The following is a 12,443-nucleotide window of genomic DNA, read 5'->3' on the forward strand; positions in this document are numbered from 1 at the left end:
CCTCCTCTTCTTTTCCCCAAGCTTACTCATTGTGTTGTTGTAGTTGTTGTTGTTCTATTTCTCTTGCTTCTTCATCCCACTGCAGTCTGTAAATGACAACATGATGAAAGGACAGAGAGAACTGTAACAAAACCAGACAAGGTGAGTCCCCTATGATGCAACATACCATTTTCTTATGGGGGGGGGGGGCATAGGAAGAACTTTTCTACTGTAATTGCTGTTCAACAGTGGAATGAGCTGCCTCAGAGTGTGGTGGATTCTCCATCTTTGGAAGTATTTAAATAGAGGTTTGACGGTTGTCTTTCAGGAATGCTTTGATTGTGTTTTCCTGCATGGCAGGGGGTTGGATGTAATGGGCCTTGTGGTCTATTCCAACTCCAAGATTCTATGATTCTATTATTTTCTGAAGGTCCTTCTTTAAAAGTACATTCTGATGGAGGTGTAATTCCCTAAGTTCTGAAGAATACTAGCTCATGTCCTTCTCTTGGTTGAACTTCCCCTTCAACTTTCTAAGAAGCAGCAAAGGAACAGGGACTTCCTAAAAAAGTGTTTCTCAATTTGCTGATCACATTATAAATGCCTTCAGGAGGAGAAACGTGAACACAGCAGCATGATGGTTCGAGATGCTGTTGCTTATGAGCGGCAGGAGAACACAGACCAAGTACATCTAGAAGAAACTGGCACAGTCATGGCTTCAGGAACAAGAGGTAGATGTTTACTATAGATATGGCTTGAACTTAAGGGGGAAGGTAAATGTATTGCTGCTGTTTTGAACAGGAGGGATGTTTTCCACTAAACCCAGACATCCTCCCCCCCCCCCCGAAAATCAACATTTTATGTGGCAGTTTAAAAACGAAAAAGGGAGATGCCAGTCTGCCCATGCCATAGTTGATATTGCCTTACTTGCTTGACTTTGGTTGGCAATCTGTTCTGCTGATAGTTTGCAACATCTTGGACTGCCTGATGGAAGAGGCCCCTCCCTCCTCAACTGTCATCTCGGCCTCAGAGGGAGCCATCAGGCAGACCCAGCAACATCGGGGACTGCCTGAAGGAAGAGGCCCCTCCCTCCTCAACTGTCATCTCGGCCTCAGAGGGAGCCATCAGGCAGACCCAGTAACATCTTGGACTGCCTGAAGGACGAGACTTCTCCCTCCTTTAACTGTATTTTGTATTGTATTACGATTTTACTGTACACCGCTATGATCATCGCGGAATAGCGGTCTATAAATAAAACATATTATATTATTATTATTTGTTTCTCACAACAGCTTCTCCCCGGCTCTTGTCAAGAAATTCCACATCTTTTTTGCTGTGTGCCTTCAAGTCATTTCTGACTTATAGCTATCTTAAGGCAAACCTATCATAAGGTTTTCTTGGCAAGACTTGTTCAGACAAGATTTTGCCAGTGCCTCCCTCAGAGGCTGAAAGGACGTGACTTGCCTATGGTCACTCAGCGGGTTTCCAAGGCTAAGCAGGCGTTTGAACCCTGGTTTACAGAGCCATAGTCCAATGCTCAAATCATGCTGATTCTGTATTCCACATTTAGGAGCATACATTTTGCTATTTCCTTTAAGAGTGTGGTTCTTTCACTCTGCCACTCCCTTCTTTCCTGCAATATAAACCACTGTCATCTCCCATTCATTGCCTGCCTTTCTTATGAATCATGCTGTTTCTCTCAGAAGATACTTACCTCTGTTATCAGTATGCAGAGCCTGTGACTTTCTTCCATACCTTTAGCAGATGAACTGATGCTTACATATTCTTGCACACACTTTCACCAGCTTTTGCTCTTTTCTGTACCTAAACAGCTCAAATGGTTTGCCCAAAGTAGTGATCTACAAGGATCAGCATATATGTATTTTATTTTATTGCATTGCATTAATATGCCACCTTTCTCCCAGTTTGGGACCCAAAGTGGCTCACAAACAATTTTTAAACTAGCCAAAAACAATAATAATATTAGAACACAATTAAAAGATTATCATTTTTAAATAATAATAATAATAATAATAATAATTTATTTATATATATCCTGCCTCTCCCTATGGATCGAGGCGGGAGAACAACACAAGTAGATTCTGCACCTCAATAGCTTCTGGAGCAACTGGGGAAGATATAATGACCAATGGAGGCAACCATTAAAACTCAGAGTAGAGTTGCCACCGTACAGTAGTAGAACCACCTTTCAGGCTTGGTCATAACTTATGAATTATTTTTATGCTGTCCACTGATGGTACATTTCTTACTTTTCAATGTGGTCTCAATACTTTTTTATTAACTAATGCGAATCATTTTATATTGTTGATAGCATTGAGAAAAGTTAATGCTCCCTTCTATGTTTTGACAAACTCTGAACCAAAATGAAAGAGGCCCATCTGAAGTGAACATAACCATTTCCTATAGGCTGTATTTTTGAACCAAGAAATACAGCTTTATGGTGACATTGTTGCCCACTGTACAATCATATTTAAACAGAAACTGAAAGTAAAGGCTATGTATAAAATCTTGCTTTCCTCTATCTCTGTGGCCAAATTATCCAGTGGAAGAGGTTTGCTATCTATGTGACTGCATCAGAGTACCATGTTGGCTTGGGGGAAACAATTCACTGTTTATAATGATGAACTCATGTTGCCTACATAGTGACCGCTAACCCAAAATGATATTTGGGCCCAGGTCACTTTGGAGGTATGCTTCTAAAAGAAGCATGCATCTTAATAGGCCAGAAGCTGTGCCAAAGTTGTGCTCCAGTCCTTAGGACTGAAGTATGGCTTTGTCACAGCTTCCGGCCTCTTAGGACGCATGCAGCATTTAAATGGTATACCTCCAAAGTGACCTGAAGCAGCTTTATTTTGGCCTGTCGGTTTGGGCCCAATTATTATTCTTACAGAGTTGATTGCCTTCAAAGCAGCACTCTGGAGAAAATTCCTGTGTAGAAATTCAACCTTCTCTCTCTTTTTTATTTTAAAAGACAGATGCCAACCTGAATGGAACTGGAGATCCTCTTTCCTGCTGCTGGCGCTCTCTTACCTACTGATTGCCATATTGTTTGGGATTGTGATGTCCAATGGTAATCAAATTACTCTGAGTTCTGAAATAATTCAGAGATACATACATAGATTCAAGGCAGCATATAGGAGGAATATCACACACACATTCACTGTGTAATGTGCCAGTGATGGTGACTAAAAAAAACTGATTGAAATTACTGACCAAACATTTCTGAGCTAGGATCCAAATTTATTTCTACCAGAGCTAGTAGAGCATGGTGATAATTGGGAGAGCAGACAACCCTATTTACCTAGAAGAGCGGATGTTATGCATAACCCCTTTCACACATTTATGACCATGTGGAGGATTCACAGTGAGAAACTCTAGCCACTTCCAGAACCATGTATAAGTTCTTGTCTCCTCTGAAGAATGTCCATCAGATATTCATGAAGTCTCTATACGGAGGACTATTCTACATAAGGAAGCATTGTAGTAGAGGGTATAGTCCTGTACACACTTACCTCAGAGTAGGCCTCATTGACATCAGAAGGTACTTACTTTTGTATGTGGCCCATCTAAAAGAATTCCATCACTCTTTTAAAAAACATAAAACAACATAAAATCCACTACTTCAGTCTTGAAATCCAACATATAATACAACTCTTATATTTGTCTTGGTTATTTGGGGAAGAAAGGATATTGAATGGTCATTAAAAGAGGCTCAACTCAGAAACCTACATCCCCTTCTGAGCTTAAAGCTGGAACATGGATCAAAACCATAAAGTAAAACATCTCTGTATACCACAGCAATTTGAGAGGGTTTTTCCTCTAATTCACTTGAGCTCTGGTAGCCTGTAATACTCATAAGCAATGTGGAAACTTGGTAAATGGCACTATAGTTCTTACAGAGCTGCTCACAGCTGTGTTATTGTATTAGATGCATTCAGAACATTGCAATTGTTTGAAAATAGTTAAAATGGAAAGAAAAAAGGGCTCTCTTTTGAATATTTCTGTGTCATTTCTAAGTTTCTCAGCTAGTAATAGTTTTGTGTCTGGTATGTCCTGACCATTTTAGGATCAAGGCTTTCTTCAGAGGTGAAAAAGGTGCATGAGCAGCTTCCAATGAAGGAAGGATGTAAGTCTTCTTCTTTGTCCCTCCCTTCCCTTCCTCCTACTCTCTTTCCCTCCCAAATCTCCTTTGGTTTTTGGACCCAAATGCCTGGGGAGGGAAATAGTACTAAATCTGAGATGGATTTCAACTCAAATTCACCTAATAGGATTACTTTCTAGGAATATAGATTCCCCAAATTCTGGTTCTCTCATGTTTGCATTTGAAAAGCAAGTATTCCCCATCAGTCGACACACATTTCAGGCATGTTTGGACCCCAGCATGTGAGTTTAAAGGCACTGCTCTCAGTTGAACTGAAGGAGCTTAAAACTGTGCTACCTTATATTAAGAGCTATATGTATGCCATAATTCTGCAGGGGTATAGTAGTATTGGTCTTGAGTTTTATTTTTGCTTTTTAAAGTTGCTTGTTTGGTAGCTTGAAAGTTGCTAGTCCTTATGATTGGAAAGATGCACTTGAAATGAAGCATGTAAACTAAATGTGAGAAACTTAACCTATTTCATGTGGCTTCACCAAGATGTTGGAGATCTACTACTACCATTTTTCTTCACCACTGGCCAGACTGGCATGAACTAGTGGGAAATGGAGTTGTAAAGATCTGAAGCACCTATAATGTAGAATGTAGACAATACCTCATAACAGATAATCCATGGATGCAGAATACTACTAGATTTGGTTTGATATGAATGTTACAGATTTTAGAAGGGATTGTTACCACTTTCTAATGAAAAGCTTACAGTCTGCACTAAATCGCCCTGCTAATATATATAAACTGAAATTAGAGAATGCTCAAATAAGTATACACTTCCTACACAAGAGACAAAACATCAATTCCTGAATATACTAAAGCTGTCAAATATTAGAAGCTCTGGGGAAGGCAGAGTTCTGCAGCACAAGATTCATGGACTTTTCAATACATTGCTTTCGTTCTTCTTCATACTTTTGCTTATAGAAATTATGTAAATTGCCCTACAAATAGAACTACAAAAAATCTAAACAAAAAAGTAATAACAATCATCATTCAAGTTTTTATTTCAATCTCTTCTGTATTTCTAAACAATTTTTAATGACTTAAACAATTTAAGATAAATATGAAGCCCGGTGAAATCTCAAGAGATATAAGTATTAATCAGTCAGATATGGACTTAAGCTTTGCTGTTCTCCTAGGACCTTATCACACGGTGGTTTTTGCAACTCCAATCCGAAGCCATTCTGGTTCCAACCATGTGAATTCACATTATAACGTGATTGATTATCATACGTGATTGCTCTCTATGGGGGGTCATTTCAAGCCAGATCCAAAGTCAATCCAAAGTGACTCCTAATGTAGGTGAATTCGGTAACAAGAGAATTCATAAAATTTGTTTCCAAGCTCACTTCGATTTCAATCCAAATTGGTCTGGTGTGGAACATCACCCCGATCTCAACCCCCTTGGCCCCCTGTGTCCTGCTCCTTCATCCTCATCCTCCTCATCCACCCCGATCTCACCCCACTGGCTCCCTCCGTCCTGCTCCTTCATCCTCGTCCTCCTCATCCACCACGATCTCACCCCCCTGGCCCCCTCTGTCCTGCTACTTCATCCTCCTCCTCCTCCTCCCAGATCTTGCCCCACTGGGCCCCTCCGCCCTGCTCCTTCATCCTCATCCTCCTCATCCACCCAGATCTCGCCCCATTGGCCCCCTGCGTCCTGCTCCTTCATCCTCCTCCACATTCACCTTGATCTCGCCCCACTGGCTCCCTGCGTCTTGCTCCTTCATCCTCCTCCTCATCATCCTCCTTGATCTCCCTCCACTGGCTCCCTGTGTCCTGCTCCTTCATCCTCCTCCTCATTCACCTTGATCTCGCCCCACTGGCTCCCTGCGTCCTGCTCCTTCATCCTCCTCATCATCATCCTCCTCGATCTCCCTCCACTGGCTCCCTGCATCCTGCTCCTTCATCCTCCTCATCATCATCCACCCCAATCTTGCCCCACTGGCCCCCTACATCCTGCTCCTTCATCCTCCTCCTCCTCATCCATCTTGGCCAGCAGCTTTGATAGGATAGACTAGGTCCAGTACAAACAGTGCAAACTGCTGCAAGGAAATGCCCCACCAAGGGTGATTTGAGAGTGTATCATTCTTCCACTATTCATCTTCTCTGCAATGGGTATGATGCTTATGCACTTGTCCATTCAAAACTGTTTAATATCTTTTACAATGGGGTGACAGTCAAATGGCCTTCTAGAAAATGTTGAACTGCAACTCCCCTCATCTTAGCTAGCACAGCCAATGGTGAGGACAGCTGAAAGTTGCAGTTCAACAATATCTAGAGACCACATTATTCCCACCCCCACTTTACAGCTCAGCAGACCTTTGGCTTCTGGCAGAACACAGCTTTCCCATAATGGTTGGAAGAGATATTTTTGGTAAATGTGGGACCAAAAACCTCAGCTAGGGCCTCCCATAAGCTAGTAAGATACAGTAGACCTGACATAGAGCTTCAAGGAACTGCTTTTGATGAAAGAGATGCAGGGTTTTTATTCTCAGTGTTTCTTTCTTTGCCAGTATTCCCATGTGGATCCCAAAGCAGGGAGTGGGAGTACTTCCATGGCAGATGTTACTTCTTCTCAACCCAGAAAGTTGTTTGGCACACAGCTAAGGACCATTGTGAAGAAAAGAATTCAACCCTGGTTGTTGTCCACAATGTGGCTGAACAGGTAAATATACTGGAGTATAAGTGCATGGAAGGAGAAACATACAGTGGGCCCTTGGTATCCACTGGGGTTTGGTCCCAGGAGTCCTCATTGATACTAAAACCCATGGCTGATAAAGTCCCATTATATACAATGGTGTAGTAAAATGTTGTCCCCTATATAAACTGGCAAAATCAAAATTTGTTTTGTGGTATTTTCAAACCGTGGATGATTGAATCTGTGGATGCAGGGCCCACTGATATGAAGGGGCAACTGTATAAACTTTAAGAAAGGCTTAGCAAAGGGATGGGACTCATTTCAAGTCTTCTAGATGTTCTTGGGCTTAAATTCCCAGCCATCCTAGTTAGAAATGTTGAGAGTTGAAGTGCACCTTCTCACAGACTGTGATGAGTAATGTTGGGAGGTATAATCCAACAACATCTGGAGGGCAGTGTAATTCTCACCCTTGGCTTAACATATCAGTAACAGGAAGCAGCATGTTCTGCACATCCTATACCAACTCTTTTAGAACCTCGGAGAAAATGTGCAGATCAGCAACAAATTTAACTCATAAACTACAAACCTATAATCTCTCTCCCTTTTATAAATGTCCCATGCAATGCTCCATTTGGTCTCTCGAATGGTTTAATGTACTCATTCACCTCAAGAAAGCCAAGAGCTCTGCTACAACTGGGTTTTTCCCAGCTGGGGGCCACTTGTGCAGTCAGGCTCAGATACACTTTCATTTATTTTTTATGATTTATTTCTCACAGCATACTAATTCAGTCCTCCTCCAAACACACACACACACACACACACACACACACACACACACACACACACAGGTCTAAATCCTGTTGTGCATCAATCCATTAGATTAGTGGAGTTTACCTATGTGTTGACCCACCATTCAACAATTGTTTAAATGGATCTACTCTTGTTTGGAATAGCCAACAGGATGCCAGCCATATACAGTCTGTAAATCAAATGACTGCTATAATCTATCTACAGATGACATCCTGCTGAGCAGTTACATGTACATAATCTAGATTTACACAGGTTCAGAAGTCATGTTTACTATCATGGCAGTACTGCCATGATTGCAAAGGCCCTCCCAAACATACATTAACAACCAGCAGCCACATCGAGTGATGGAGGTCTGTTTTGCTGGCAAGCAGGGTACAGTAGGATGATGTTTCCAGGCCCTACTCACCAATGAGCAGCAATGTGATGATCTGAAGCAAGACCACTGTTGCAACATCTTGCCAAGTGGAGATTACTGCTGGAAGGGGGCTTGTAACATCATCCTTCTGTGCCCCAACCACCAACAGAACAGACCTTTGTCACTCAGTATGACTGATGGCTGTTTTGGTAGGTATGGGGAATCAGGTGAGGAGACGATTCATAGTTAAACATTTGTAACTATGTATATGATGTAGATTTCCATCAGTAAATGGAATTAGAATAGGAGGCTAAAGGTATGGTAGTTTTCAAGATAAGCTCAAGAGGAAGTCTGTCTACATGAACGTGGGACACGGTGCCTGAATACATTCAGTGGTATCTGATGGCTTCCATATCTATGCAGTGATGAATTTGCCTCACATTTTAGTCAAAACTTTAAACAGAGACATCAAAAGTGCCTGCCTATTCCCAAAATAAGTTTAGCACTTAGATAGCTGATTTAAAGTTTATGCTAAACTTCAAAGCACATTCACAATTCCAGTAACATGGAACCTATGTATTCCTACTGTCTTTGTGTAGCATTAATGATCAAGGGCCAGCCAGTCCATATTTTCACTCTCTTTGCTTTTGTTTTGGCTCACAGAATTTTCTCCAGCTCCAAACCAAGGGTGAACGCTACTGGATCGGACTCAATGATTTGAAAGCTGAAGGAGAATGGCGATGGGTTGATGGCACCAATTACAGGACTAGCTTCAAGTAAGCAGCAAAGTGTGGACCAGCAGGCTTAGTAAACCTTTCAAGTCTTGTATCCTCCTGGTTTGGCCATCCAGGGAAGGTAGCAAGCATCAAGTTGGCTGACCCTCTCATCTGAAATGTTTTACAGCACCTTGGTTGAAACGAAATCTGGTAACCCAGATGGAAGCAAATACAATGCCACCACACCAGGATTTCCTACCAAGTTAAGGTTCTGAGGGTGAGAGGAGAATGAGTGTTGTTTGCTGCCTTTGAGTTGATTTTGACTCATGGGGATTCTGTGAATGAGACATCTCCATGAGCCTCTATTTTCAGCATCTTTCTCAGTCTTGTAGGTTCAGGACCATGAACTCTCTGATTGAGTCTATCAATCTGGCATGTGGTCTTCCTCTCTTTCTACTGCCTTCTGCCTTTCCCACCATGACTATCTGTTCTAATGAAACATGCCTTCTCATGATGTGGTCAAAGTACAATAGGCTCAGTTCAGGCTTGAATTATTCTAGGACTCAATCATTTGTCTTTTTGGCCAACCATGGTATCCTCAGCACTCTTTTCCTCAGATGAGTTGATTTTCTTTTTATCCACTTTCTTCACTGTATAGCTCTCACATCTCTACATAGCAATGGGGAATACAATGGCTTGGACAATTCTGACTTTAGTGTTCAGCTGTGTATCTTTACACTTTAGGATTTTGGCCATAGCTGCCCTTTTTTCATAGCTGCCCTTTGGATTCCTAGTCTTCTTATTTCTTGACTGCAATTTCTATTCTGATCAATGTTTGATCCAAGGTATAAGAAGTCTTTAATTATTTTGATTTCCTCATTGTCTAGGTTGAATTTATGTATATACTCTATGGTAATTATCTTTTTTTTTCATGTTTAGCAGTAAGTCTGCCTTTACACTTTATACAAAGCCATACTTCCACATGACCCCTGTTGTAGATTTTGTTTTAATTTAGTCAATTAACTTGGGGGAGGAGATTTTTAAAAATATCATTGACTGGTTCTGCATCTTTTTATTTAACTTTACCGGGGGGGGGGGGGGGGTGTCTTCCCGGAATGACTCACTCAGTCACTTGCTGACTTGGTCCCCATACAGAATATTCTATGTACCCATCTCTCTGTGTTATGTGATTGACTGATTGCTTTAATAATGGGATGTATTTATTGTTATAAGGGAATTCTAACTGTTGTGTTGGTGGGAGGGTCAATGAGTTTATTTTATATTGTTGTATTTTTATGCATATTGTACACTGCCTCGATCCTGATGGAGAGGTGGGATATTAATAATAATAATAATAATAATAATAATAATAATAATAATATAGTATCAGTAGAGTGGTACATCCACTCTAGGGGTGCATATACTCTGTGCAAATAATGCAATTTGATATTACTTTAACTGACATTGCTCCATCTTACAGAATCTTGGGCTTTGTAGTTTTATGAGGCACCAGCACTCTTTGGCAGAGAAGGCTTAAGACCTTGCAAAACTACAGCAAAGTGGTGCAAGCCACATTATTTCTACAATGTTGATGCACCCTCCATTTCAACGAGGTATCCAAGGTGATGAATCTATTCTGGGTACAGAGTTCTGCACCTTGAGCAGCACCTGTAAAGTTCAGCCAAACCCCAGAGTAAATTCACCCCACCAATGACATGGATGACACCAGCCTCCACTTAACTTGACGTGCCAGAAAATGATTCAAAGCCATCTAATGTGACAACCTGCAGACACTACAGATGTTGGGGGGATCTGCTCAGTGCCTGGGTAAGAAACTGCTAGGCAATCCTATTTAAACTGCTTTGAGTTCCATGAAGGAAGAAAGGGGGGCTATAAATGTAATAAACAAGGAAATAGCTGTGCTAAAGTTACTAATAGAAAATAAAGGAGCACATAGCAGGAACAGTGTGGATGTGCTTGGAGACTGAGGATTTTACAGTTTGAAAAAAATATATGAATATTCTTGCTATATGTCTGACAGAATAATGTCACCACTCTTCTAATTTAGAAACTGGAAAATGGGACAACCCACTGACTATGAAAGAAATGAAGACTGTGCTGAGATCAGTGTTTCTGGAGAATGGAATGATGAGAACTGTAACAGAGAGAACTTCTATGTGTGTGAAAGACCTTTACCTTCCTGAAGATTGAAGAAAAGAGAGAAGCACACTTCCACACATTAACAATAGGTTTGCGCAAGGTCATCATAAGTCAGAAATTGATTGAAGGCATACAACTACAACATATGCAGAGACAGAATACTGCCCCTTCCAGTGCAATCCTATCCATGCCTATGCATAAGTAAACCTAAAATGGTGGAAGTACAGCCCACATCTCTGAATGGGCATGTGAGGGGCATTTATTTTATCTTGGAGGCACGGGATCTCCAAACATGGTGGAAATGTCCTTCACACACACATCTTTTTTTATTCTTCCCCCTACCCCAGCTGGGGTGAAGATAGGGAGTCTTCCAAGCAACAAGGCTGTTTGGAAGTGACGTTATACTGTACTGCTTAATCCTAGGCTGAAGCCACTGACACAGTCACCACTTCTAAAACCACTTTGTCACACTTGCACATGTTGTTGCTGTTGTTTCTGACTAATGGCAACCCTAAAGCACCCCCATCACAGGGTTTTCTTGGCAAGATTTCTTCAGAGGAGGTTTGCCATTGCCTTCCCCTGAGAATAAGTGACTTGCCCAAGGTCCCCTGGTGGGTTTCATGGCCAAGTAGGAAATCAAATCCTGGTCTCGAGTCGCAGTGCAATACTCAAACCACTATGCCATGCTATTTTATTATTATTTTTTTTTTTGTTATTTAAAGTAGATACAAATCCATCAGTTCACACATACACAGGTGCAAGTGTGCATTCACCCCTGATGCAGCTGTAAATATAAATCTGTAATTGGAATAAATAGGATGTGACTACTTGGGTACAATTAGGTGACCTGTAGGAATGGCTGCAGACAGAAGCCCTAATCAGGGTTTCTTGGTCTTGTTACATGACACATCGGGGTTAGATTGGAAGGCCTTTGCCTTCCTTTCCAAGACTATGATTCTAAAATGCCATTTAAATAATGAAAAAAAATCTTCGAATTGGAAGAGATGCCAAGAGCCACCTAGTTCAACTTCCTTCCACGGAGAAATATATTCATCTAAATGACTCCTGAAGATTGTCCATCCCACCTCTGTGTTAAGACCTCCAAAGACAGAAACATCAGCACCGTCAAAGACAATCAATTCCACTGACAAACAGGTCTTGTGCTGATAGGTTAAAATGTTTGGCTTGTGGTGAGTGTGTTTCAAACTCAAATTGCTTGTGGTATGATGGTATGTACCAACTCTGGGTCTACCAATGCAAAAATGAAGAATGTGCCATAGAAATTTGGATCAACCTGAAAATTGAGGACATATCCTACAAATGTAGGACTCAGTATAAATCTACACCCTCTCATGGAAATGGTTTCCAATATTTTAAGAGATGTCCTATTGACAATCCAGCAAGTTTACTCTTCCCTACAAATTGGGACACCGGGAAATAGACTCAAAACACATGAAGAGACATTCCACCTAACCATCACAAAGAACTTCCCAATGGAAAGAGATCTGGAACAGAAGATGTTTTCTTTGAGATGGCAGAGCCTCCTTCTTTCCAGGTGATTTCAGGGATCCTGGCTTCCCATCCACCAGGACAGTTTCCACTCAGGCTCTTTACAAT

At 41.3% G+C, this 12,443-nt stretch overlaps 1 protein-coding gene across 1 annotated transcript; it reads left to right on the top strand.

Moving 5' to 3' along the window:
* Positions 1-613: 613 nt before the first annotated feature.
* On the top strand, positions 614-11,499 carry LOC149322788 (hepatic lectin-like). Its single transcript, XM_089532236.1, has 6 exons — positions 614-707; positions 2,969-3,067; positions 4,064-4,123; positions 6,661-6,812; positions 8,614-8,726; positions 10,735-11,499. The coding sequence occupies exons 1-6, from the start codon at positions 614-616 to the stop codon at positions 10,868-10,870; spliced, it is 654 nt and encodes a 217-aa protein (XP_089388362.1). The 3' UTR covers positions 10,871-11,499.
* Positions 11,500-12,443: the final 944 nt, after the last annotated feature.

Source organism: Sceloporus occidentalis, unplaced genomic scaffold (assembly GCF_023333645.1).
Source record: "Sceloporus occidentalis isolate IW3139 unplaced genomic scaffold, rSceOcc1.0.p SCAF_1, whole genome shotgun sequence".
In the NCBI taxonomy this organism is placed as follows: Eukaryota; Metazoa; Chordata; class Lepidosauria; order Squamata; family Phrynosomatidae; genus Sceloporus; species Sceloporus occidentalis.